This window comes from Microtus oregoni, unplaced genomic scaffold (assembly GCF_018167655.1).
Source record: "Microtus oregoni isolate MIOR12 unplaced genomic scaffold, Mior012 000010F_ref0000083, whole genome shotgun sequence".
NCBI classification, from domain to species: Eukaryota; Metazoa; Chordata; class Mammalia; order Rodentia; family Cricetidae; genus Microtus; species Microtus oregoni.
In genome coordinates, this window is record NW_024543069.1 from 39,558,003 (window position 1) to 39,585,629 (window position 27,627).

Below are 27,627 nucleotides of genomic sequence, written 5' to 3' on the forward strand. Positions count from 1 at the left end.
GGCTGACTATCAAGGCCCAGGGATCCACCTGTCTTTGCCCCCACCCCCCACCCTACCTGGCTTTTATCACACAAGTTTTAGGGGTTTTACTCAAGTTCCTGTGCTTGCAGGGAAGCATTTTACTAACAACCATTTCCCAGCCCTGTATATAGCCTTCATTTTGTTTATATGCTGAAATTAGGGATGTTGTTCTGAATGAAACTGATTATGTATAAAAATAAATAAAACTGTAATTGTTAGCTGATTCCCACTAGCTAGTTTCCCTTTTCTGTTTGGTTAGATTTTTAACAGATCAAATTTTATTCATGCATAAAAGTATACAGATCATGAGGGCTAGGGAGATGGTTTGGTGGGTAAATAAATGGCTTGCTATTTCAGCATGGTGTTCCGAATTCAGATCTGCAGTACCTACATAAAAACCTGGATGATACAGTGCCTGTCTGTAATTCCAGCACTGGGAGAGATAGAGACAGGTAGATCTTGTGGGCTCATTGGCCCAGCCATAAAGCTAAAAGGGGAAGCTCCAGGGTCAGTGAGAGACCCTGTCTCAAAAAATAATATGAAGGATGAGTGAAGAAGACAGCCAGCCAGCATTGGGCTTCCACACGCACATAATGCATAAGTATATGGACGTGGTGAGTATGCATGTGCACACGTACATGCACCACACACAAAGTATGGAGATCATAAGTATATAACTCACCTATCTGATCATAGCTCTAGGACATGTCCCAGCACACACAAAGCTTCTTCTGCGTTGGGAAGGTGGTTCAGTGAGTAAAAGCACTGACTTTGAAAGCCTGGTAGGTGGAATCATTTTAAGTTCCGTAACTCACATAAAAAGCTGGATGCGGAGGCTGAGGGTATAGCTTAGTTGGTAGGACGTTTACCTAGCAAACATGAAACCCTGTGTTCAGTCCCTAGCACTGCATAAAGTCAGGTACAAACCTGTAATCCCAGCACTCAAGAGGTGGAAGCAGAAAGAGCTAATGTTTCAAGTTACCATTGAGCACAGCAAGTTCCAGGCCAACTTGGAATACATCAGACCATGCCTAGAAATAAAACAGAAGCTGCGTGTGGTGGTTCACATGTGTAATCCCAGCACTTCCACGGAAAGCACTTCCATGGAAGGGAGCGACAGGAGACTGTAGGCTGGGAGCCTGTGGTGCACAGCACAGTAGTAGAAACAAGACATCTGTTCCAAAGTAGAAGGCAAGAACTGACTCCTGAAGTTCTCGTTCTCTCTCTCTCTCTCTCTCTCTCTCTCTCTCTGTCTCTCTGTCTCTCTCTCCCCCAGACACTGATCATAAAATAAAAACAGAAAAAGTGGTCCCTTGTGCCCAGGGCCAGTCTATTGATTTTCCTCCCCTAAAGGGAACAAGTATCCTGGCTTCTGCAAGTGTATTTCCCTTTTGGGTTATTTGCAGTTGGAGGCTATTATGAAAAGTTCAGTTAGCAGTCTATAGATCATTATTGTGTTTTGTTCATAGTGAAGTTGGGTATGTATTTGTTCATTTTACAAGGCTTTCCAGTTTCGTTATAACAAATGTTATATTTAGTGCTAATGCATGAGGTTTCCTGTTAGTGTGTTCTTTGCCACCTGCCCATTATCTTTTCCATCTGTGAAGTTTTAATTTTTTGCATACTCTTTATGGCCAGTAGTACTGACCCAGACATCACCCCTCAACACAATCCAGGTTTTTGAAACAGGGTCTCACTATGTAACTCTGACTGACCTGGAACTTGCTATATAGGTCAGGCTGTCTTTGAACTCACAAAACCTGCCTTTGCTTCCTGAGTGTTGGGATAAAGGTGTGAACCACCACACCCAACTCTTTGGCCATTTTAATACAGTTCTGTCCTGCGACTTTGATTGTCATTTCCCTCGTCTTAGTGTTGATGTATTGTGGAGCCATGTGCATTCTGGGAATAGCTTTGTTTTTACCAATTCTCTATAGGTGGAGTGAATGGCTGAATTATGACATATACATTCCTGATCTTCCTCGTGCTGCTCGCCTCTGCCTTTCCATTTGCTCTGTTAAAGGCCGAAAGGGTGCTAAGGAGGTACAGTATCTCGGGTGATATTATCTCTAGATGTGGCTACCTCCAGAATCCCTTGACAGCTCTGATTCATGCTTCCTTACAAAATGGGCAGATTTCCTCTTTTGTTTCTTGGTTCGGACTCATCCTGCCATGTATGTAACCCAGGGTTCTCTTGAGCACCGAATTGTCTTTCTCATCCTCTCAAATGCAGATGGCAGGCGTGTGCCACCATGCTGACTTTTTTTTTTTTAAGTAAAGTATCAATTGATTAAAGCTTTGTAAGATATTAGTGAGTGTATCTTTTAAGAATACAGTAGGAGAGCTTGAGAAATAAATGGCTGGTGAATAAGTAGGTCCTGAGTTTATGTGTAATTCTTTAAGCATGCTGGGTTCTGCAAGAGTTACTACACACCTCACTCCTGCGCTGGAGTCCACTTAAAAGAGAGAAAACACTGGGATTTCCAGTGGGAAAAGCACAGAAAACCCTGATATTGGAAAGCCTTTGTGGCTTTGGTAGACTTTGTATTCCTTTAACTATAGATACAGCTGTTGAATTCTCCTCCAAGGGAAGAAGTGTATTTGGAAATGTGTGGTTTATTCACAGAATCGTGAATATTTTCTTTGTTTCATTAAGGAGCACTGTCCATTGGCCTGGGGAAATATAAACTTGTTTGATTACACAGACACCCTAGTATCCGGGAAAATGGCTTTGAATCTCTGGCCTGTACCACATGGGTTAGAAGATCTGCTGAACCCTATTGGTGTTACTGGGTCAAATCCAAATAAAGTAAGCTTTTTATTATCAGAAATCAGTTTTCTTTATGACAGCTAAGCATAACATGTATGCAATAACCTTTGTTCTTTCTTATAGGAAACTCCTTGCTTAGAGCTGGAGTTTGATTGGTTCAGCAGTGTGGTGAAGTTTCCCGACATGTCTGTGATTGAAGAGCATGCCAACTGGTCTGTGTCCCGAGAAGCTGGGTTCAGTTACTCTCATACAGGACTGGTAAGACACACACCTGCATTTCTTTGTCTCTGCCATAGTGTCTAGAGATGAGCACCTGCTTTGTGTCCATGAGAGTTGTGTAGCTCGATCATCCTGGTGTGGATACTACTGAGCTCTGTTGTAGATGGACTTTTCTTTGGGTCACGAGCTCACCAAAAAAAAAAAAAAAAAACAAAAAACAAAAAAACGACAGAGACTTAACTAATTATGAAAGCTTGGCCGATAGTTAACTAGCTCTTATAACATAAATCAATCCATTTCTATTACTTCACATGCTGCCACATGGCTAATGGCGTGTTACCTCATCTCCTACATATCAGACTTCCTCCTCATCTACCTAGCAACTCTACCTTCTTCCCTGGCCAGCTATTGGCTATTTATCTTTTTATGAAACCTGTCACAGTGACGTGTCTTCATACAGTGTAAAGGAATACAACACTCTGTAGCAATGCCACAGGAGAGATCTTTCTGTAGCCTCCTGTCCTCCTGTACCTGTTTCTTCGTACTTTATTTGAAGCCCTATTGAATGCTGCCGTGTATAAAACACTCGTATAGATGCTGTAATGAAGTTTTGGACTAAAGAGATGTCCAAGATCATACAGCATGTATGGTGGAGAGGGACTGGGGAACAATAGTATAAGGATAACTGAGGTGGGTAGAGCTAGTGTACGTTAGGCCCAGGAAAGGCCTCTCTGAGTAGCGGCTGGGAGTTGAAACTGAAGTATAAACATGAGTTCTACTTGGAGGCAGCAAAGCAACTCTTCATCACAAAGTGTTAGTCCAGGTCTCTAGAAGTAAAGTGTGGAAAACAGTATAACTGTTTACCTTGTTATCTATTGCTAACCGTAGGCTGAACACCAGAGCACTTCAGATCAAAGACCACTTACTCGTTGTGCTTGTTTCCTGATGACAAAGGGTGGGTGCTCAGAGGTGCTTCCAGGAGGGTGTCCTTTCCACACGATGTGAGACCAGCGGACTAATAGTGGACTGAGGTTGGCAAGGGTGCCTGGCCAGGCACAATGATTGCAGTGCCTAAGAACTTCAGAGGACATCTTGCCACACAGTTGAAACTGATTGTTTTCCTGTGTACACAATATAAAAACAAAGCAAAAATAAAGAAAAAACATCTCTTTTTTGAGTAAGGTAACACTTGGTGAGGGCTGAGGTTTTTTGACTTGTAGTGTGTTTTATTTATTTTTATAGAATATATGGAAGTCTTTGCCATTTAGATATGTAGGGAATGTTTCTAAGTGTAAGATAATTATGGGACTTTAGTTTTCCTAGATATTAAGGCATTTTTCTATTTCATTCCTTCCAGTCATCCTCAGAGAAGACTAAACTAATACAGAGATGTAGAGGAGGGTCTAATAGCCTGGAGAGGGCCACAGGGAAGTCCAGTCATTAGTCCATCACCCTCCTTTCCTCCCTGAATTGCCCAGTGTCTGTGACATCTTCTAAGAAGAAGATAGAGATTTAAATGAGTCTGCAAATACCAGCTTTGTAAAAATTTTTTCCTTGTGGTGGTTAGACATTGACTGGACAGAAATTCTCACTCTCTCTAGTTGGTATAGAAGTTACAGAGGAGGCTGTTTCATCATTACTGGGGAAATCATGGGGTTTGGGCAGCACTGTTTCTCAGCCTCAGCCCTGCTCTGAAGGCCACGTGAATCTATTTTGTAGATTATGCTGCATGTCACTGGGTGCCGAGCCATATCTGTGGCTTCTGAACCACTAGACACAAACTGATGATCAAAAAATTTCTTCAGATACAACCAAAGGTCCACGGGAGGTGGGAAATTACTCCACTTTAGAACCACAGCTTCAGATTCTGGTCTTGGTGAGATTTGTCTTGTAAACACAATGTCAAACAGTGTACATCCTCAGTAAAGATGAAATGAGTGGAAGTATTTCCAGTGATAGACTAAGTCTACTTCTGTCTAGTCAACTGAGTGCTAATCAAGGAATGATTCTGTTTCTATATTTTCTGTCAAAGACTTTGCCACACTTTCATAGTATTTCTTCCATGCTCCATGATATGTAACACTTTTTAATTACTGTAGCATCCACTGAGAGAAACAAGAAAGCTAGGCTAAGGAGGTGACTTGGCATTGAGAGCACTTGTTCTTGCAGAGGATTCATATTCCTAGCACTCATACATACCATGGCTCACAACCATCTAGTTCCAGGGATCCAGTACCTTCATCTGACCTTTGCAGGCACCAGGCATGTACAAGGTACACAGCTATATATGCAGACAAAAAAGATTCAGATGCATAAAACAATTTTTTAAAATATCTGAAACAGAAAATCAAAGAAGGGAAGACCTATTTTGGCTCATGTTTAGGGGTCTTTGTCCCTCATAGTGAGGAAGGCACACAGAGCAGAGCAGCTCTGTGGTAGTGTTCCAGGGGGTAGCTGATGGGAAAGGAAAGGGGAGGCCTGAGCACAGGCATCCGTCTCTCCCTTTATTCTGCCCAGATCGCCCATCTGTTGGCTGATGCTCACATCAGGGTAGTCCTTCCTTCCTCTTTCTCATCCTTCTGGAGCTTCTCAAAGCCACTGTGTGCTTGACTAACCTAAGCTTTGCCAGTCCAATCATGCTGACTATCCAAACTAATCATTGCAATGTTGGGCTCAACAGTGACTTGATATATATAGAGGCCTGTGAAAGGAAAAAGGTGATGCAGAATTCATTCCATGATCATGTGATTTAGAAATATAAATGTAAAATGGAATGTTTTTTAAATTGTTGAGCGAGAAAAATAACCATCTTGATGTCTTCAACAAAAGTATGAACCCTCAGTGTCAAGTGTTGTTTTGACAGTGTTATTTACAGTGTGACAAAGATATTTCAAAATGAAGCACATAGGAAAAAAATTAAGTTTATTACGCTTGGATTCTTGTTAAAATATATAGTAAAATGGGTTTTTCTGATTTTTCTGTAAATTATTTTATATTAACATATAAACATTTTAAAAGCGATGGCATCCATTGGATGCTGATAATAATGATGATAGTAAGACAGCAGGTTTCTCGTCTGGACCATGTAGTAGCCTCCTAACTAACTTCCCTTCTGCTTTAGAACAGCTGCAGTAACTATTACAAAATGTAGAATAAGCTATGGCATTCATCCCCTAGGTAGTATCACTAAAAGCATTCAACCTGAGCTACCAGTTTCACATGTTGACCCCTCCTCTGCTGTGGTCCTCCCCTTAGCCATGGGCATTTCTCACTGGCTTCTTCACCTTTAAAAAAAACTCTCCTGCTAGATTGGGCGCTCTCTGAGTAGGATCTACTTTCTGAGCCTAACAGGAAGAGCAAAGCAGGGCACAGCAACACGGAACTGATGCTCACTGAAGCGTTATGTCCTTCCTCATCCTGTTATGTAGCTTCAGGATGCGTCGGTATATAAAGACCAACTAACATGGAGGACTGTTTATACTGTTCCAAAGGCTAGAGTATGGTATCTGTTTGTATAATAATCATCCGTGGTATCTGATCAGATGATCTATTACATCGCATTTTTTAATTGTGGGAAGTAAGTGTGCATGCCTCAGCTTACCTGTGGAGGTCAGAGAGAGCTTGATGGAGTTGGTGAATCCCAGGGATCAAACCCAGACTGTCAGGATTGACAGCAAGCATCTTTATCCAGTCAATGTGCCATCTTACAGACCCTCTTGTTTTGTTTGTTTTATTTTTACATGGTGATATTTGGGATTATTTGGGGTGTTATTCAAAGACTCAGAAGCAAATAATCTGTATTTGAAGATAATAAATCTATTACATGTGATTATATAATGTTTGTTACTTTCTGCTTAGTTCTTTAATGTTGAATGCAAGTGCTTTAATGAGTTAATTCATCTTTTTTATCTTTCTTAATTTGTTTTTTAAACTTAAAAGCTTGCCAACAGTTACAAGGATGATTTAGCAAGGAATATGAAAGAGTTAGCATTTTTATTTTATTATTCTGCTGCTTCTGGCTCTGTTCTGCCAGATGCATTATCAAGCTGTAGTTAGTGGGGTAGTAGGGGGCCCCCATCAGGGAGAGGACGAGCTGCCCCCTTCCCTTCGTCCTGGTCTCACCTGACTGCATGGTGGCCATAATAACCATGTGACTGCATTGCTTCACAAATACTGTTTTAAATTGGTTCTGTAGGAAGAATAAATTATTTTGTGTTAATAAGCTATGTGAGCTTTATTAAAAGTTTTTTTGCTTTTCAAAACATATCACTCATGAGTCTCAAAGAAACCTGTGTAAAGTTATACTTTACTTTTCAGAGTAACCGACTCGCCAGAGACAATGAACTAAGAGAAAATGACAAAGAACAGCTTCGAGCACTTTGCACCCGGGACCCACTGTCTGAAATCACTGAACAAGAGAAAGACTTCCTATGGAGCCACAGGCAAGTGTTTGGGATGATGGTCTCAAGGCAGGAAGCCAAGGGAGTGACCAGCATGGTCCCTCACTGTAGTCCAAGCTGGACTTGAGTTCACTGCAAAATCCAGCTGCCTCTGTTCCTAAAAACCCTCTACTTCAGCACACTTCCTGAGAACTGGGATTACATCTATCACTTCTGGTTTGTTCCTGCCATATTCATACATATATACATATACATACATTTTAACTATACACAGTAGAGTAAATAAAATGTATTTTAATTGTTACTTTTCTTATTTATGTTGACTTTTTCAAAAGTATGGATACAGACATTTCTTTTTAGAGACACATGCTGTGTTGATACTTAAACATTTAAGAGTTGTTTTGTTTTTTCTTTCTTTTTGTTGTTATTGGGGCAGGATTACAGCCCAAGGTGGCTTTGAACTGTAGATGAGGATGGCTTTTGAACTTCTGATCCTTCTGCCTCTTCCTCCCAAGTTAGGATTGCAGGTATGTCACCACACCTGGTTTACAAGGTCCTGGGAATTGGGGTGAAGCCTAAGGTCTCGTGCATGTTAGGTAACCTGGGTATCCCCATCCTCAAGCTTTCTAAATTCCTTATTAATAAATTGGTGATGGAGATTTAGCCTATTGCCTTCTACAAACTAAGCACATACTCTACCACTCAGTTGTAGCCTCAGACTGACAGATTGTTGTCTTAGATTTTTTTTAAAGTAATATTCAAGCAGGAACACAAACGCACGCATGCATGCACACACACTTCAGACAAGCTACTTATGGCTTCATTAATTTAGATGCTGTATTTGGCAAGTTCCTTTCCCCTTCTCCTTGAGGAAGAAAATACTGCCTTATCCTCACTTGTAAATCGTGTTGCTGCTTGGAACACTAGTATATTTTTTCTTTATTACATTTTATTTGTCATTGTGGGGTGGGGGTCACATGTGTCACAGTATACATGTGAAGGCCAGAGGTCAGTCTGCAGAAGTCCACTCCCCATATCACTGTGTGGACACATCGGCTATGTCACTAGCTCCCATACTGATGGATCTAACAGAGGGAGTTGTAGTTCAGATCTGCAGGGAGTCTGTGAAGCTCATGGGGGTCACAGAGGTCAACAATTTGAGCAGAGTAACACATACGTGATTGTTCTTAACTGTCAGCCAACATTTATCCTCCATTTGAATTCTTGGTCTTCATCATTTTAACTGTAACTGCACAGACGTGTAAATGTATGTACAGCCGTAGTCTTCAACACAAGCTGGCTTTTCACATAGGCTAATAGTAATAATAAGCTTAGAACTTCTTATAGATGTATGATGGGGGAATTAGATGTTAGAACTTCCTATAACACGTTCTCTATTGTCTTCCCTAACAGACACTACTGTGTAACTATTCCTGAAATCCTACCCAAGTTGCTTTTGTCTGTCAAGTGGAATTCCAGAGATGAAGTAGCCCAGGTGAGACCCTTTAGGTGCTCTCACAGAACCTGTGTGTTCCCTAAATCATGAATTCTCGGAAAGTCTGCATCGACTTAGATATAAGTTGTTAAGATGTCATAATTAAGAAACACCAGTCATAATCATCTTATATATAAAACTAATTATTTATTTTTAAGGTGTGTGTGTGTGTGTGTGCATGTATGTATGTATGTGGCTTTTCGAGGCAGAGTTTCTCTGTGTAACAAACAGCCTTGGCTATTTTGGAACTCTGTATAGACCAGGCTGGCCTCAAACTCAGAGATCCTCTTGCCTCTGCCTCCCAAAGGAATGTGCCACCACGTTTGGCTTTAGGCTAATTTTAAAGTCAAATGTTAAAGCTGCTTTAGGTTTTACATATGATGTGCCATCTTTCTCTGCCCACAGATGTACTGCTTAGTCAAAGACTGGCCTCCAATCAAACCTGAGCAGGCCATGGAACTTCTGGACTGTAATTACCCGGATCCCATGGTTCGGAGTTTTGCCGTTCGGTGCTTGGAAAAATACTTAACAGATGACAAACTTTCTCAGTACCTCATTCAGCTCGTGCAGGTAAGACACTGGAAACTGAAAATACTTTACGCCACATCTGTATAGCTTATCAAAGCAGTAGTATTAGTTTTATGCTTTTTTAAAAAAAATATTTATTACTAATGGTAGGAGCTACTTTGTTTATAACATTTTTTTAAAAATGCTATATCAGAAATGGGCCTGATTCATCTGGATTTTTGTTTTTGTTTTTTCTAATTTCTCAGGTCTTAAAATATGAACAATATTTGGATAACCTGCTTGTGAGATTTTTACTCAAGAAAGCGTTGACAAATCAAAGGATTGGCCATTTTTTCTTTTGGCATTTAAAGTAAGTCAGATTTTTTTTTTCTACCAAATTTTTTAGATATGTATAACTCACCTCCCAAATAAGTGTATGAATCTTGCTGCCTTGTCTGTCTGGAAAGCTGTTTCAAGCCTGTTATTTTCTTTGGAATTAAATGAGCAACAGAAGTCATAGCTGAATTCTGTACTGTTATTGCAAATATTTTCAAAGGTTTTTCTTCCACTTTGAGCCAAGTAAAATTTGCCAGATGCAAATTCATGTTGTGATATTTCACTGTATGCATAGATGAAGTTGTCTCAAAATGAGGATCTTACCTTGGAATTCAGAACAGTAATGGCAGAGTCCAATGTTTCTTGTTAGAAAATAAGCTTTAAAAATGAAAGTGGATTTTACAAGTGATCCCAGGACTTTAGGAAGCTGAGGCAGGGGGATCACAATTACTAGGCCAATTCTTGCTCCAGAGAGGGAGAGAGGGAGCTTGGGGTCAGGGGTGAAAGACTACTTTATGCAGTGTGATAAAGTACTCAGAGTTGCCATAACCACCTAGATTTCAGGAAATTTAGAAACAGGTTTGTGTCTAGTGTGGCTTTTTTTGTTTGTTTGTTTGTTCGTTTTGTTTGTTTTTTAATTAAAGTTGGTGTCTAGAGAAGCTGCGTTTAAAATGAGCATAGAGACAGGAATGTATGAACATGCTTCCAGGAATCTCAGAGCTCAGAGAGTTTTTACCTGCCTCAGTTCACTTTATTCTACTTTCCTGTTCTCTTTCTTTGTATCGTATATTGAAAATAGTAGCCAAAATAAACCTAGATCAGTAAAATACATAGTTGCTCATTAAATTATTTGGGGCCAAGAACTACTTGATTATTTTCTTCTAAGTTGGTAGGTGTTTTAATCATTGTATTGTTGATTAAAACATTTATTGGGCTAGAAAATGGGTTTTCATATCTTCTGAGAACATGTGTATGCTCATTTAAGACTATGTAGGTTGATATGCGAATTAGAATCAAATCCAAGCGCACTTCCTGTCTGCATGTATTCAGTTTTTCTAGCATAACCTCTTGATCAAGATTACAGTTTCGCCTTGTCCAGACACTTTACTTGTAGGGCTGAAGCAATGTCTCAGTGACGAGAGCACAGGAGACCCAGCACCTACATGACAGCACAACAGTCTATAACTATAGCTCCAGGAGATCCAGCATCCGCTTCTGGCCTCCACAAGTACTGAATACACATGGTACACAGATGTATGTGCAGGCAAACACCCATATACATAAAATGAGTAAAAATTAGCAAAACTGTATGTATACATAAATAAATCTTGCTTATTCCTTTAGATCTGAAATGCACAATAAGACTGTTAGTCAGAGGTTCGGCCTGCTGCTGGAGTCCTACTGCCGTGCCTGTGGGATGTATCTGAAGCACCTGAACAGACAAGTCGAGGCCATGGAGAAGCTCATCAACCTGACTGACATCCTCAAGCAGGAGAAGAAGGATGAGACACAAAAGGTGTGTGAATGACTTTCCCGTTGACTTTGGACTCTTGAAGTGGGCCTGAGTTACTTAAAAGCCCAGTATACACATAGATTGTGGTCCTTACAATTTGGACTCAAATTCCACTGTCTGCCAACTTTGTGATTACATATATTATGTGTAGGGTTCTAAGACTCATTTTCCTCAACTGCCAAATAGAAATAATACTTTGAATACAGTGGTTGTGAGAAGGAAGTTAATCACATGACCTGAGCAAAGTTCCTGTCTCCTCTCTTGAACATAAGGGCGCCCACTGTGTACTCTGCTTATGGAGCTGTAGTAATTAAATGGTCTTTTCTTACCTCGTTTGTAATTTTGATAACGACCCTGAAAACAAGCAGTGAGTTTAACTGGGCTCAGTAGACGTCGGCTGTACTCAAGGTTCCTGGGACCTTTTCCCATGCTCCTCATTCATCACGGCCAGCTGGAAAGTCATCCACCAGAGAGTCCCAAAGGCAAAGAACAGAAAAATAGGTTTTTTTAAAGTTGAGCAATTAATCTCAAAAAAAGCTACTGTATTAATTTAGATTCCTTAAAATATGTGATTGAATTGACTCTTAAAGTTGTGTAGTATATAGATTCAAATATAGATTAGTAGTAAAGATAGAGGAAAGGCCAGGATTTAGCTGTTGGTGGTATATGAATATGTGAATGATGGATGAGACAGATGAACGCACAAGTTCAGTCCTCAGCAACATACAAACCAAACTTGGTGTAGTGAGTGTGGTACATGTAAAGAAATAAGTAAATAGATGTAAAAAGAAAGAAAAATTAAAAAGAATTGTTCTGTTTCTGACATGGTGATTGTGGACAGCGGGACTGCTTTGAGAAAAATGATTATCTTGCAGTAGTTTGAAAAGCTTTACAGCATGTAGTTTGTTAAGTGCTAGAGTCTTCATATCACACACTGACTTTGTACAGCGGTTTCATTAGGAAATTGGAGTTCATCACTCAGTGACTTGTCAGCTTAGATGACATTATTGTGAGGAGCTGAAGTTCCACTCTGGAAATACAAACAGTTCCTGTGGGTAGCTGTGTGCTTATACTAGAGTATAAGGGCCCTGTGCTAATATTAGAGCAGACAGAGATCTCTTTCTTTTATGCCTAGTCAGTGGTAATGAGATTTTCTAGCCCTTCACTTAATATAGAGAAATAGCTTCATTACTTAAATTCCAATGGGAAAATTACGACTTCCTAGCCTGTAGCTTTGGTTCTATCACATTTTATATTTTCAATAAATGAAAGTTTCCTTAAAAACATATCAGGACTGCTTGGTAATTCAGAGTTGATGGCTAGGCTAGGTCTTCATAATGTGAACTGCATGTAGTGTGAGAGCCTGCACATCAAGTGGGTTCCAGATCCTTTAATCCTCCTAACAGTGTGAATGCTTGAAGTTTTCCAAGAAGCCTTAAAAGTAAGAATATTAAATTCAGATCTAAAGTAGCCTGGTCTTATTGTTTATCTTCTCAAATAAGGATCAACAGACTTCCTCATTGAAAGTCAAGAAAATACTTGACTTCTCAGATCACATAATCTGGCCTTACCTACTGAACTCAGCTGTGAAAGCAGCCAGTGTACAAGTGGCAGGACAGTGTGTGTAATGCACCTTGATTTACAAAAGCCACAGCTGGTCTGTAGGGAGTACTTGAATAAATACCTTGCTTAGAGCTGTGGAAGCTGGCAGAGCTTGTCTCCCAGAACCATGCTCCCACCCTGATGCCTCCCTGACAATACTGCCCCAGTCATGGACGCCACCAGAGTTAGCCCGGCCTAGGGATGGAGTCACTGCATTCTCAGTGTGTGAAGGAAGCAGCAGCTGCTTTTCCCACATGAAATCCACTTCTCACACGGATTGTGCTTTTTTTATCAGGTACAGATGAAGTTTTTGGTTGAACAGATGAGACAGCCAGATTTCATGGATGCTCTGCAGGGTTTTCTGTCTCCTCTGAACCCTGCTCATCAACTAGGGAACCTCAGGTAAGGTTTTTATGTCCTTTATTGTCATGTTTAAACAAGTACTTTTCCAAATAAATCTTAACAAAATCCATTCCTCCAGTTCTTGTAAAACAGCTATAGTAAAATAATAGTAAAATAGGCTCAACTAGACCTGTCTTTATTTAGAATCAGTTTCTGCTACTTCAATAATAGTTTAAATCTTTCTGTGGTTAGATGTTGTGATATCATACACAGAAGTGGGAATGGTCTATATAAAACCAATGATGTGTTCTTAGATTGGTTGAAAATTTTTGTAAACATTTTTAAGATTATTTTCCTTTGGAAAAGTTTTAATTTTTGTAACACTTCAAAAAGCTATATTGTATATGTCTTTAAAATAAACCCAAAGGACCAAAAGTATTAAAAACTAAGGTGCCTGGTAAAGTCTTCAACTGTCTTACAGGCTTGAAGAGTGTCGAATTATGTCGTCTGCAAAAAGGCCACTATGGTTGAATTGGGAGAACCCAGACATCATGTCAGAGCTACTGTTTCAGAACAATGAGATCATCTTTAAAAATGGCGATGGTGAGAGAATGAGCTCATGCTGAGTGCATGTCGCTGTCTTTACACACGGGGTAGTTATGAACCATGGGAACCTTTGAGAGCCATTTAAGGATTGCTGTATAAAGTGTAGAATATTAAAATGCCTCAGGTTTTGCAGTGTGCATGTGGAGGACTTTGGGATATTGTGCTCTAATGACTTTGAACCCAGGACCTGAAGAGAGTGGGTATGTGCAGATACTTCTCAGCTCCCCTCATCTGACTTGAAGGTAGACTCTTGCCACAAAGAACTCACTTGTCGTATAGCTTAGCAACCAGGGAAATCACTGAAGGTTGGCCCCTGTAACTCTAAGTCTAGTAATCCTTCCTAACCCCACAGTGAATAGGAAAGCAAAAAATGACATACGTCTGCCCTCATTCATTCCTGGGGTGGGCTACAGGTTAAAAGAGCAGAAGCCAGACTAACAGGAGAAAGAAAGTGTATCTGTATGCTTAAAAAAATCACACAGAATGAGACCCCAAAGAAGTGGCTGAAGCTGGGTCCATCCTCCTGAACTGTACTGAGGCTGACCTGGAGGAAAGCTGGCGTTACAGGAGGGTGAAAGGGCAGAACTAAGAGTACAGGTGGTCCTGGTACTCTGGCGAAACAGTCTTTCCATCAGAGTTGTTTGACACACAGCTATAATCGCAGCACTTGAGAGGTGAAGGCCAGATGTTCAAGGTCTACAGCTAAATATCCAATTAAGGCTAGCCTGGGCTACATGAGACAGTGTTTCAAGAAAAAAAAAAGAAAAAAGTTATCTCAAAAAAGTCCTTATGGGAATGGGTGCCAATCTGTCAGGACCTAATCTTAACCTCCAACTGACTGTCAACCTTCATAATTGAGGTGGAAGTTGATCTTCAGAATCAGGAGCCCTGGAGTCAGTGTCTGCCTTGGCTTACTTCATGTGTTCATGGGCAGCTTGCATAGCATCCATTCCTTAATTATTCTGTGTGCTGGACCCTGGGACCATGGCAGAGCCTGCCTCTTGTAGTTTAAAGTATGACTGGGCAAAGAATACTCAACAGATAATGACAAAAATGAAGAACCACCAGACAAAGAATGTATTTATTCATCTGAAAGACTGTTTTAAAGAAGGCCCTGATTTATGTTGAGAAGGGGCTGCGGGGATGGGGGAGACTCACCAGCAGTGAGTGCTCTTGACCACAGCATTTCATCATGGGCCACACTCACACTGGATTCTACATGAGGTAAATATTGTAAATATAGTTGGAACTTTTTAAATACCTTGTCATTACCCAGATGATTATGCAAAGTTTAGAAATAGATTAAAAACTTAAAACATTGCTGTCTTGTGAATTATTTTAAAGATTAAATATAGCTCTTTCTGACAAAAGTGTTGATATGGTATTAAGTGTGCTATACATTTTTGAATTTCAGATTTGCGGCAAGATATGTTAACACTTCAGATCATCCGAATTATGGAGAACATTTGGCAAAACCAAGGCCTTGACCTTCGGTAGGTAATCAGAGCATGGAATGAAAATTATCTTAGGAGAATGAACTAAAAGTCTTAATGAAAGTATCCTTCTTTTTTTTTTTTTTTTTTTTTTTGAGACAGGGTTTCTCTGTAACAGCTCTTGGCTGTCTTAGAACTTTGTTTTGTAGACAAGGCTGGCCTCTAACTCACAGAGATGCACCTGTCTCTGTCTCTTGAGTACTGGGATTTAAGGTATGTGCCTCCATTGCCCAATAAAGTCTTAATGGTAGAAGTCTAGAAGCTTATATTTAAAATATTTGTAAAATCAAAAAAAAAGTGCAGTAGTGATTAATTGGTGATCTTAATTGCCTTTTCATCTGTTTTCTTGCTTGGCCCCGTAGCTGATGAGACTCACCTAAGTGAAAAGAACTGTCTCATGAGTGCCCTAAGACTGCCCGTGCCTTGGATGGCACCAGCAGTAGAGCAGGCTTATTAAGCTGCATAGGTGGCCCAGTGGTGAATAAGCTTTGGCTGTTGGAGAGGAGCGGAGTTTGGTTGTGAGCACCCACATTGGGTGGCTTGCAGCTGCCTGTGACTCCAGCTCTAGGGAATCCAGTACCCTCTTTGACCACAGCCACCCACATTTTTGTGCATACGTACGAACACAAATAGAAATTTAAGAATATTGAAGTTCAGAAACAAGTTTCATCATAGAACTTTAGTAATTCTACCTTTTAATAAACGTTGTGGCAAAACTTAGGAAAACAGCTGAAGTTGTTACCAATTTCCAGTTCTATCCAGTGTTCTCTGATGGACACTTGTGTTCTCGTCCTCTAACATCGCGGGAATGTGTTACGCTCTCACAGTCACTGCTGCTAATAGCACTTCCTTCTCTGACTTGATTCTTGCAAATCCTTAAGTCACACAAGAGAAGCTGTCCACTCAGAAGTGCTTTTGTCTGGTGGACATCGTCTCTGTCACTGTGAAGAGACAGCATAACCAAGACAATTCCAAAAGGAAGCACCTAATGGGGGGGGGGCTGTAACTTAAAATTTTAGAGGGTTATTCAATTATCATCACAGCAGAAAGCAGACAGGCAGAGTGCTGGAACAGAAGCTGAGAGTTTTACATCCTTACCTACCTCCCAGCCGGCAGAGAAACACTGAACTCTTGAAACCTCAAAGCTTACAACTACACATCCCCTCCAAGAAGGCCACACCTCTAATCCTTCCCAAGTTCACCTACTGGGGACCAAGCATGCAGATATATGAGCCTCTAGGGGTAGTTCTCCTTCCAAACACCACAGTCCACTCACTGTCCACATAGGCTTACATGTTATATCAGAATGCAAAATCCATTTAGTCCCATAGTCTCCATGGTCTTTTACCATCTCAGTACTGTTTGAAAGTCCAAAGACTCTTCTGAGCAAAGCCAATCTCTAACTGTAACCCTGTAAAATCAAAGAGAAGATGACATGCTTTCAAATAGCACAGTGTATGCCCTGTCATTCTAGAAGGAAGGAAGGGAGCATAGTCAGGGAATACTGGACCAAAGCAAGGCTGAAAACGAGCAGGGAGACTCCAGATCTGCATCTCCGTGTCTGATGTCAAAACTCTCTTCAGATCTCCAGCTCCTTTCAACTCTGACTACAGAGGAGAAGCACTCCAGAGCCCTGCATCTGTCAGCGCCATGGCTCCGCCTTGACTGCAGGCATTGCTTATCTCTGTTTAATACTCAGTATAACAAGATAGAACTCCCTAAGATCACTTCTTCCGCATCGCAAACACGGTTAGGTCACAGATGAGCATTTCTGGATGGAAGTTGTAAAACTAGCCACTTTTTCATGAAATATCATTTTTATTTTAAAACAAACTGATGACCAAGTATAGGTACATACGTTTAAGCCCTGAAGTCAGAAGATTAAGGAGGGAAATCCACAGTTAAGGCCAACCTGACTACCTAACAAGACCAGGACCATCATGGGCTACATAGCAAATCCCTGTTCCAAAAACACCAAAGCAGAAACATCTAATGGACAGGCATAACTCAGCTAAGCTCTTGGGCGAGTGTTTTCATTAAAAATGAACCCCCTCACATGTCTGTCATAGGAAAACTATGGCAGTATGTATTGCCAGTGATAAAGTTTGAATTTTAGAGGGAAAAAATAGAATTGTAGAAAACTTATTTATGAGTATTCCCCAATTTAGACTTTTCTGAATGAGATTAGTGGTAGCATTGACACTGTGACTGGGCGTGGTTCACATGCCTGTAACCCCGTATTTGAGAGACTAAGGCAGGAGGATTGGCGAGAGTTCAGCTGACTTGACTTCACAGGGAAGAGTACCAGACTAGCCTGGGCTGCTCAGAAAGACCATAGCTCAAAAAACAAACCAAAAAAAAATTAATATATTATTTATTATGCCATTATGAAAAAAGAACCAACATTTAGAAAATCTATGAAACTTACAAGTCATGATATCTTCTAAATGACGCATACAGGGACACATAATGTCCTTAATGTTAAAACACACATTCAGACACAAGTCAATTTAGATGTAAAAGCATGAAGTTTATTATTTATTAGTACAGCTTTATAGTTCACATTGCAAATTGAATATCTTATTAATTATAGAATAGTATAAAAAAAACATCACTCTGTTCTTCCTTTTCCTGGCTGCCTGCCTGTATGTAGATCTTTCTTCATGTGCTTAATTAAAGCATCATGTATAAAACTTAAAGAGTGATGGCATATACCTGTAACCCATATATTCAGGAAGCTGAGGCAGGGGGATCTTGAGTTTGAGGCCAGCCTAAACCACAAGGCAAGACCTTGTTTCAAAAAGATAACAAAACAACCATCAACATAAGAAAAACTGCTCGTGTCTGTTACTTATAAAAATGTAAGTAACGCCGCTGACATGGGGCTAGAGAGATGTTTAATAGCAGTTGCTAATCTTCATTGGGTTCCCAGCACCCACGTGGCAGCTCATAACTCTGTAACTCAAGTTGCAGGGGATTTGATGCCCTTTTCTGATCTCTGCATGTTCATGCATACGTGCGATGCATGTGAACTCACACTGGCACATACATAAAAATAATCAGTGGATGAATAAATCTTTATTTTTGAGACAGGGTTTGTCTGTTTGTTTGTTTGTGATGGGATTTCTCTTTGTAACAACCTTAGCTGTCCTGGAACTAGCTCTTGTAGACCAAGCTGGCCTCGAACTCACAGAGATCCACCTGCCTCTGCCTTCGACGTGCTGGGATTAAAGGCTTGTATCACCACCGCCCGGCACAAATAAAAACAGTTGGCCATCAAACCCAGACATAAAAACATTTTGAGAAAAAAAAAAATGTGACAGCTAGTTTTTCACTTTTTTTTCATTCATTTGTTTTATGTGTACAAGTGTTCTGCCAGCATGTGTGTTGATGCACCACATGCATGCCTGGAAGGGTCTCCAGGAACTGGAGTTACAGATGGCTGTGAGCTATCATGTGGGTGCTGGGAACCAAACCTGAGTCTTCTGAAAGAGCAACCAGTACTCTTAACAGCTGGTCCATTTATTTCTCCAGCCTCCCTCACTGCTTTTTTAGGATAAGTTGTTTTGTTCCATATGAAATGATCTGTTAATACACAAATGATTTGGTTTTAGCTGAACTCAAACTCAAAAAAAGAAAATAAAGAGAAATAAGCTAAGACAATAAAGGTCATTCATGTTAAATTTACTAATTTAATATAGATATTTTTGGCCTACTAGAATATTTCAGTTTTATTGAACAAAGATGTCAGCAGCAGTAGACATGCTAACATGGAAGAGGAAAGTCACCTGAGGCCTCAGTCCTAAACAAAGACCAAGGACAGCTACAGAAATCTGAAAGTGAGAGACTGTCTTCCCAGGAGAGACCCCTCATTTGGTTATTTAGTACCAAATGGTCTGCCCTGAAAACATACATAAAAGTGACATTTTGTATATAGAGAACAGGTTGTACTTACATATTTAGGAAGATTGTGTGCGTGCATGTGTGTATCAACAAAGAAATAAGCCAGGATTTAAGACAGAACAAGGGACTGTGCATGAAAGGATTAAAGAAAGGGAGAGAATTGGGGATTTAATTTCAATCAAAAACATTTGTCAATTTTCCAGAATGCTACCTTACGGCTGTCTCTCCATTGGAGACTGTGTGGGACTCATCGAAGTGGTGAGGAACTCTCACACCATCATGCAGATCCAGTGCAAAGGAGGCCTGAAGGGGGCGCTGCAGTTCAACAGTCACACTCTGCATCAGTGGCTCAAGGACAAGAACAAGGGCGAGATGTGAGTTTGCTCCTGAGTTTGTTACGTGCTAGTGGCTGGCTCAGTGGACTTCTTGGCTAAGGAGAAAACCACTGTGGTCAGGAAAATGCACGTCCCTTTTGAAGTAGTGAAGGCTGTTGGGGATGAGCGAGAGGGTTACTTATGATTTGATGGGTCCCCATCATTCACCTTGTATCTCACATCCTCTTACTCTTAATCATAAACAAAACGAGCATTTGGTGGTGCAGCAGTTAAGGGTGCATGTTCCTTTCCTGAAGGACGCAAGTTCAGCCCCCAGAACCCATAATGGGGTGCCTTAGACCACCTCCAGGGTATCTGGTGGCCTGTTTTTGTCTCCAGGACACCGTCACTTGGATCCACATGCCCATGCATGGATAGATACTTAAAAGTAGAATAGATCTTACTCAAAAAATAATATACATTCAAATTTTTACTTCTAATATGTTAAAAATGTTGTTTTAGAAAATAATTTTCAACACTATCAATAATGGCGGATGCCTTAATCCCAGCATTTAAGAGGCAGAAGCAGGTGGATCCTTAAGTAGCAGACCAGCCTAAACTACACAGAGAGGCAGAGGCAGAAGCAGGTGGATCCTTAAGTAGCAGACCAGCCTAAACTACACAGAGAGGCAGAAGCAGGTGGATCTCTCTTGAATGTGAGGTCAGCCTAGACTACATAGTCAGTTCCAGGCTAGCCAGGGCTATATAGTGAGACCCTTAAAAAAAATTAATTTTCTCCTGCAGATTGTGGCTTATCCCAGCACCCAAGAGGCTAACCCAGGAAGATTGTTGTATGCTGTGAGTTCAAGGCCAGCCTGGGTGCAGTGTAAGACCCTATCTCAGAATAACAGAAAAATTGGGGGCTGGAGAGGTGACTCAGTTGATGACCTACTTTTGCACACGCATAAAAACCAAAATTCAATCTCTAGCACCCTTATAAAGCTTTGTGATATGGGTCTTCAGCCTGGAGGCAGGCTTGAGGCAGGAAGCCAGGACAGCTCTGTCTTTAGGGGCTGGCTGGCAGTGAGTCCTGGTTCAGTGAGAGGCATTGTCTCTGAAACTAAGGTGGAGAGATGCTAAAGAGAAGGCTCAGAGGTTAAGGACTCTCGCTGCTCCTCCAGAGGACACACCCACATTGACATTGTGCTACTCATCTCCAGCTCCGGGGGTCCAACCCCCTTTTGACCCCCACAGGTGTGGATCCAGTCATACAAACTTCACATGAGTCAGAACCCGTAAATGAATAAGATGGCGAGGAACAAAAGGCACCGTGTGGACCTCTGACCTTGACACATGCTCACACACCTACCACGGGCAGGGAATTATGATGCATGTTTCTTTCCTTCTGGTTAGAATTAAGCTTAGGTCAAGGAACATCTAAAAATTTTCTTGAAAACTTAAGAATCTCAAAACTTCTCAAGTCTTCAGACATTGTTTTCCCCCACTGTTAATGTGAAACTTCAGCCATGTTTCCCCAGCTACTCTGTTTCCACAACACCCATGAGGTGTTTATTTCTTTCTGTAGATACGACGCAGCCATTGACCTGTTCACAAGGTCGTGTGCTGGGTACTGTGTGGCAACTTTCATCTTGGGAATTGGAGACCGGCACAATAGCAACATCATGGTGAAGGACGATGGACAGGTAGTAACTGTTAACGTGCTTTCGGGTTCTTTAAATGAATTGGCTCAAGGTCTTTTATATCTGCATATTAAACTAAAATATAATTTCTTATTTCTGAAAGCTGTTTCATATAGATTTTGGGCACTTTTTGGATCACAAGAAGAAAAAATTTGGTTATAAACGGGAACGTGTGCCATTTGTTTTGACTCAAGATTTCTTAATAGTGATTAGTAAAGGAGCCCAGGAGTACACAAAGACCAGAGAGTTTGAGAGGTGAGCTCCGAGACTGTGGTGGGGGGGTGCCTACAGCACAGCAGGTCTGCACTCTGTGCTTCAGAGCAGCGGTTGTCAGCTGGAGAAGCCCAAGGCTCCAGTGGCTTTGGTTTTACCCATTTGTCTGATATGGGGGAAGGGGGGGAAAAGGGGGTGAAAATGAAAACTGATTTCGTTCATCGAGCTAAGTGAGACCTACAAAGAAAGTAACCCTAAAACCTTAGGACACACTGAAATTATTGACTATTATTAAAATAATTAGCTGTATCTTGTCAAAAACATGTAGTGTGGTTAGGACGTGGGTTTTGGTCCTAACTGGAGGAAAGCTGGCAAATTGTTAACTCTTAAGCATGCTTATTCTTTTTCCTGCCACCTTGTGCTACATTGTTAGTCTGTCTTAGATTTCAAAAGATTTTTATAAGATTCTGTTCTGTGTATAAGTCAGTGCCCAAACCCTTGAGATGTTACTTTAGTATAGACCAGTTCAGGCATTTGATAAATACTAAACTGCAGTGTTCCAAGCAGTATGTCAGGTGCTTGGCAGGCAATAAAGTACTTATGCAAGAGTACACATTCTAGAATGGTGTGAGCCAGGGGAGCGGGGAGAGGAATAGTAGTTTTTAGACCTTCACTCAAGGCAAGTGTGCTAATTCTGTGAAGTCAGTACTAGTTCGTGCACTGACCAAATGTTCTTCCCACTTGCAGGTTTCAGGAGATGTGTTATAAGGCTTACCTAGCAATTCGGCAGCATGCCAATCTCTTCATCAACCTTTTTTCAATGATGCTTGGCTCTGGAATGCCAGAACTGCAGTCTTTTGATGACATTGCGTATATTCGAAAGACTCTAGCCTTAGACAAAACTGAGCAAGAGGCTTTGGAGTATTTCACCAAACAAATGAATGACGCACATCACGGCGGCTGGACGACAAAAATGGATTGGATCTTCCACACCATCAAGCAGCATGCCTTGAACTGAGATGGGAGCTGGGAACTGCAAGCTGGCGCATTGTTTCTCCACTGCATGGCAGTGAGTGACAACAGACAGATGGTGGCACGGGGATGGCACAGTCAGGAACAACATGCTCTATATTTGAAACACTGTACACACAAACAGGGTTCGATAGCACTAAACTAGTTCATCTCAGAATCCAGCTTTAGAATAACTAGCAATTTCATGTTATGCCTTAAGTCCAAAAAAAGGTAAACTTTGAAGATTGTTTGTATCTTTTTTTAAAAAAACAAAACAAAACAAAAATCCCCAAAATACATACAAATGATGGAGACAAAAAGAGAATGCTGTTCCGTTTGTCTTGCCAGGGTTCTGTTTACAATGTGGACACAACCGAGGCTGTGACTGCTTTAGGTCTGAGTCAGCTGGAGTTTATATTAAGTAAATGAAATTGGAGAAGAATGGAAATGCTTATTTTCCCGTTGCTGTTCAGACTTACGGTTTAATAACGAACAACACTTGGGGTGACGGGGCTTGCTTTTTGCTCTGAACACACAGCCCTTTGATGGACTTGGTCTCTCCCCTGTGGTTTGGAAAGCAGTCACAAGTGACAACCTGCAGACAGCTGTGTTCTTGTTGGGTTTTGGTTTTTGTTGTTTTTTTTTCTGGACAGTATTTACAAGGATCTGACTTATTTCCTAGGGAAATTCTGGGCTGGCATCAAGTACAGCAGTGATCTAGAGGAGGCCAGCAGGGCTCCTGTTTCTGACCTGTACAGTATTCACTTTGAGCTGATTGTTTCTCCTTTGCAATTGAACTGAGTACTTTTTTTCATGCATGTTTTCCAGAAAATAGAAGTGAGTATTAATGTTATTAAAAAGATTATTTTTTTTTATTAAAGGCTATTTATATTATAGAAACTATCATTAATATATATTCTTTATTTACATAATCTGTCCCATAGTCATGCATTGTTTTGCACCCCAAATTTTTTATCGTTGGTAACAGCATGGTTAGCTTTTCTCTTGGTCTGTAGATGAGGCTCAGGCACTATTCCATTTATCCAGATCCCCCTGTATGACTCCCTAAGGAACGGGTTGAGCTGCACATGCTTTCCTTCCACTGCTGTCCGTTTTCACCCGATGCCCTCATTGTCCATCCATCTATAGTTGAGAATGGCACAACCCTCTGAAACCAGTTACTAGATGAATACAAAGTAGACTATCATCCTGACTCTTAAGCCCTCTACTGAGGACTGGTCATGAATGACTTTTATATTATGAGAGACTAGAAACCATGAATTTTTTTACCTTCGTAAGCTATGTATTCATATCTCAATGATAAAAGTAAGGACATTAACCCATTTTCCTATCATGTCCCATTTCAAAGTGGTCAGGTCTCACTCCAGCTTCATTCTTACATCCCGCACAGAGTGCATTATTGAGCATCTAGGATGTAGGGCTAATGTTAGTGGTCACTCTAGATTTCTACTCAGTGTTTGAATGATTCCTGTCCTAGAAATAGCTTTAGCAGATGTTCAGATGCCACACCAAAAAAAAAGAAAAAAAGAAAAAAAGCGAAAAAAAAGAATAAATAAAAAGAAAAAAAAGAAAAAATGTGCAATAATTTCCTGACAGTTCCTAGCTTAGGCGTGTTCCTGGAGAGCCTCTTTACGAAGAGTGCACACTGTACACTCTAGAACAACAGCATCCCTTTGAAGCGCTCGTCTGTGATGTCAGACACCTAGAGTAGAAGTTTTGAATAATAAATGGGACTCTAATAAAAATACTCTTAATATCTGGCTATTTTAGAACCCTTAAAGGGCATAATTATTGAAGATTTAGGTACTTCACTAAAGCATGTATATATTATTGCCAACAAGAAAACCTGAAGATTAGGGGAACTTAGTTCTGTAAACTGTCTTGGAATAGTTAATCAGAATTTAAACTGTTTTAAGCAGAAAACCAGATAGATTCTTTTGCAGATATAGAAAACTTCCTAACTTATTTACTTGGCATTTAACACTTTGTGTTACTTAGATATGCAGTTGCTAGGTACTAACATCCCATTCTTTTCTATATCAGGGATTATTACAGTCAAACTCAGTGACATGGTACAAATCTACAGCTCTGATGGTGGAAACTGAAGAATTACAAAAAGAACTGTGTTTTCCTGAGTGCCAAAACAAAAACAAAAAACAAAAGCCGTGAGCCTCCTTGCACAAAATTGGTAGTTTTTGCCTTTTTCCCTGCATTAGTTCAAGTAGTTACTACCTTTTAGAGTCTGCGCACAGTTAAAACACAGCCACATAGCTTATTATGCCATTGACAACCACATTAATTGTACTCATAGGAAATCTATGTTCTATAAAGGATATACGTAAAGAAAGAAAGGAGAATGGTTTGTATTAAAAAAGACAAAGGACTAAAATTCAAATCGACACTGGGGTGATCAGAATCTGTTTTCAGCAAGCAATAATGTGCCATTCCCAGGTGCTTGAGAATCAGAAGGACCTGCGGAGCAATCACCTCTGTAAATGGCTATCCTTGTCATTGAATATTGTGTCAATCTTGACTTTGGCTCCATAATCTCACTAAGTCACTTGAGGATGTTTCGTCAGTAATTATTTCTGGAAGGAAAGAAAGCAAATCTAAAGAAACTACACTGTAGCGAGAAGTAACTTCAGTCATGCTTTCTCTTCTTACCACCGCAGCCGTACGAGACCTTTAGTTGGAAGATTTTTAGACTGTTGTTAATTTGAAATCTGTTCATCTTACTGTGGAGTTTGATTTGTCTGTTTGTTTGCTTTCTGTTTGTTTTTAAAGATGTTTCTAATTAGAGTTTTTACAAGAAGAATGGAATCTGGTTGCTATTTTATCGTAGAACCTGAGACTTTGTGGTTCTTCGTGTCCTCTGTAAAACTTGGTGTCAGAGTCATCAGACTTGAGGTTGTCCCTTCTACTCTGCTTTATATTACTGCCCATCAGGAAATGGGAGCCTGGGGAATATATAATGAATTGTAAAATATTTTAATGTGTAACTTTTTCAACTGTGAAACTGACTATTGGTTGTTTTTTTTTTTTTTGATGAAAACAGCTGCTGATAAAGTATTTTGTGTAAAGTGTAGTTCTTATTAATCAGGAAATAATTACTTGGTTAGATGTATATGCCCCCTTGAACTTTATCTTAAACTGGTTGGTAATCATCATAGGTAGCGCACAGCCCATGTGTGTTCTGTGCCCATCAGGAGATGAATGGTATTACAGAAAAGATGAGGAGCCTATCTTAAGGGTACAGTGGAAACCTCACAGCACATGAACCTCGGGTCGTTCCTTAGCATACTTTTTGTCAATTTGTTTGATTTGTAGTTTGGTCACAAGTCCATGCCTGCCAGCTCTTAGGAGAAATGTTATTTCCAGCAATATGTTACACCTAGTATGTTAATCTTTTCTGAATTAGAGTGTCCACATATTTCTATGTCCCTGGAAACTGCAGACCTGGGCTGGACCCACACACTCAAGAATCCACCTTAAGAGTTATTCTGATGTCCTTGACATTGCCAAAGCAGCAAGTTCAAAGGCGGTTTGTGGCATTGGGGGCTGTGCTGCTTCTGCTCCAGATGTTTGGGGAAGTTATGGGGATGATTTGCACATACTAGAATCACGTCCAGCTCGAAATTTGGAAGGCTGATCTCAATCTTGACAGCATCTTTAATTAGTGACTCTTGGTGGCAGAGCAGTACAGCTGAACTGTTGTAAACAGAAAAAAGCATTGCAGTGAGTAAGACTGAGCCGATCTGTGTCATGCCTAGGCAGCCTTTATCTCCAAAGGCTCATAAGTGGGGTAGTTAAGTTGCCATTCTGTGCCTCAGGTCTCACAACACAGAGACTCTGTAGGGCTCTGTCATTTTTATATTTGCAAGTCAGACTTGGCATACCTTACAGCTCGGGAGTGCTAAAATTTTATGGCTCCAAATCCATACAGTCAGGGCAGCCTGTGGTGCTAGTTCTTGAGTCTGGCATCCACAGCTTGGTTACTCTCTTACTGTTTTGTTAGCACAGGCTAACACATAGAAAAAGGTTCTAAAGTTCAGAAGGGCCTTGAGGTTATTAGGAGTCCCCCAGGCTGTAGTGGCACTCTTGAATGAGTTTGTGTGGAATCTTCATTTGGTGGAGGTTGTGCACCTCCGTCTTACTATGTAGTGCCTTTTCTTTTGCTTGACTTTTGGGTATGGTGGGTCTCAGCTGTGTGCTAGTTAGAGCAGTGGGAATGGAACTGGAAGGGGATTCTCTCTCAGGTATCTGGAAAAAAGTGTTTATTGGCGGGCAGAATTAAAATGAATCTCATAGTGTATTGTGTAGGCTGATTTTCACTGCTAACAATAGACTCCATTCTTCATGTTACTAAATACAAAAAGAAAAAACATTTTATAAGCCAAGTAGACTTTGTTTAGCCTCACCTGATGTGTCACAGTAATAATTGTGTGGCAGAATGATGTGTATTTCTAGGTGTTGTTTTCTGTGGATCTAGTTTAGCAAGGAGGCAGACAGCCTGCAGTGTTTCCTCCTGAAGTATGGGAATGTGGCTCAGTTGTTGGAGGGCCTGACAAGGATGCATGGAGTCCTGGGCTTGAGCCTCAGCACTGTATAAAAGGGATGATGGCACTCGCCTGTAACCCCAGCACTAGGGAGGTCGAGGCAGGAAGATCACAAGTTCAAGGTCATCCTCGGCTGCATTAGTAAGTTCAGAGCCATCCTAGGATATTTGGTCTCTAAAACTTTTGAGTATGAATTTTCAAATGTAGTTATTTCTGTTGGTTCATAAGAAAAAAATAGTCAGGTTTTATGTATGTTCTTAAGAATGTCTGGGAAAAGTAGCTTTTATCTGATTTCTAGGAATGTTTTTGATTATGGAACCCAAAGGAATTTGTTGTGGTGATGGTAGTTTTTTAGGGTTTTGTCATTTGGTGGCACAAAGTCTTAACTGTCTAGCCCAGGCTGCCCTCAAACTTAAGATCCTCTAGTCTTAGCTCCACAGCACTGAGGATACAGGTGATGCACCCCCTCTCCCCCCAGGCTCCAAGAATCCAGGTTTCAAATGCAGTTGATGGTTTTGTTATCATTCAGTCTTTGGACTTAGCTTGGCTAAATAAAATCTAAAAGAATGCATTGCCTTCAAATATAATACTTTAATACCTTGAAA

At 40.6% G+C, this 27,627-nt stretch overlaps 1 protein-coding gene across 2 annotated transcripts in view; it reads left to right on the forward strand.

Moving 5' to 3' along the window:
- Positions 1-25,551, forward strand: part of Pik3ca (phosphatidylinositol-4,5-bisphosphate 3-kinase catalytic subunit alpha) — a 72,136-nt gene extending 46,585 nt beyond the window's left edge. For both annotated transcript variants that reach the window (XM_041659579.1, XM_041659581.1), the window contains exons 7-21: positions 1,959-2,064; positions 2,678-2,830; positions 2,915-3,049; positions 7,328-7,452; positions 8,824-8,905; positions 9,311-9,475; positions 9,679-9,782; positions 11,093-11,264; positions 13,159-13,265; positions 13,687-13,808; positions 15,226-15,304; positions 19,411-19,581; positions 21,107-21,224; positions 21,325-21,476; positions 22,182-25,551. In XM_041659579.1, the coding sequence (XP_041515513.1) occupies positions 1,959-2,064; positions 2,678-2,830; positions 2,915-3,049; positions 7,328-7,452; positions 8,824-8,905; positions 9,311-9,475; positions 9,679-9,782; positions 11,093-11,264; positions 13,159-13,265; positions 13,687-13,808; positions 15,226-15,304; positions 19,411-19,581; positions 21,107-21,224; positions 21,325-21,476; positions 22,182-22,452 (2,062 nt within the window). In that variant the 3' untranslated portion in view covers positions 22,453-25,551. The remainder of the gene's footprint in view (positions 1-1,958; positions 2,065-2,677; positions 2,831-2,914; positions 3,050-7,327; positions 7,453-8,823; positions 8,906-9,310; positions 9,476-9,678; positions 9,783-11,092; positions 11,265-13,158; positions 13,266-13,686; positions 13,809-15,225; positions 15,305-19,410; positions 19,582-21,106; positions 21,225-21,324; positions 21,477-22,181) is intronic.
- Positions 25,552-27,627: the final 2,076 nt, after the last annotated feature.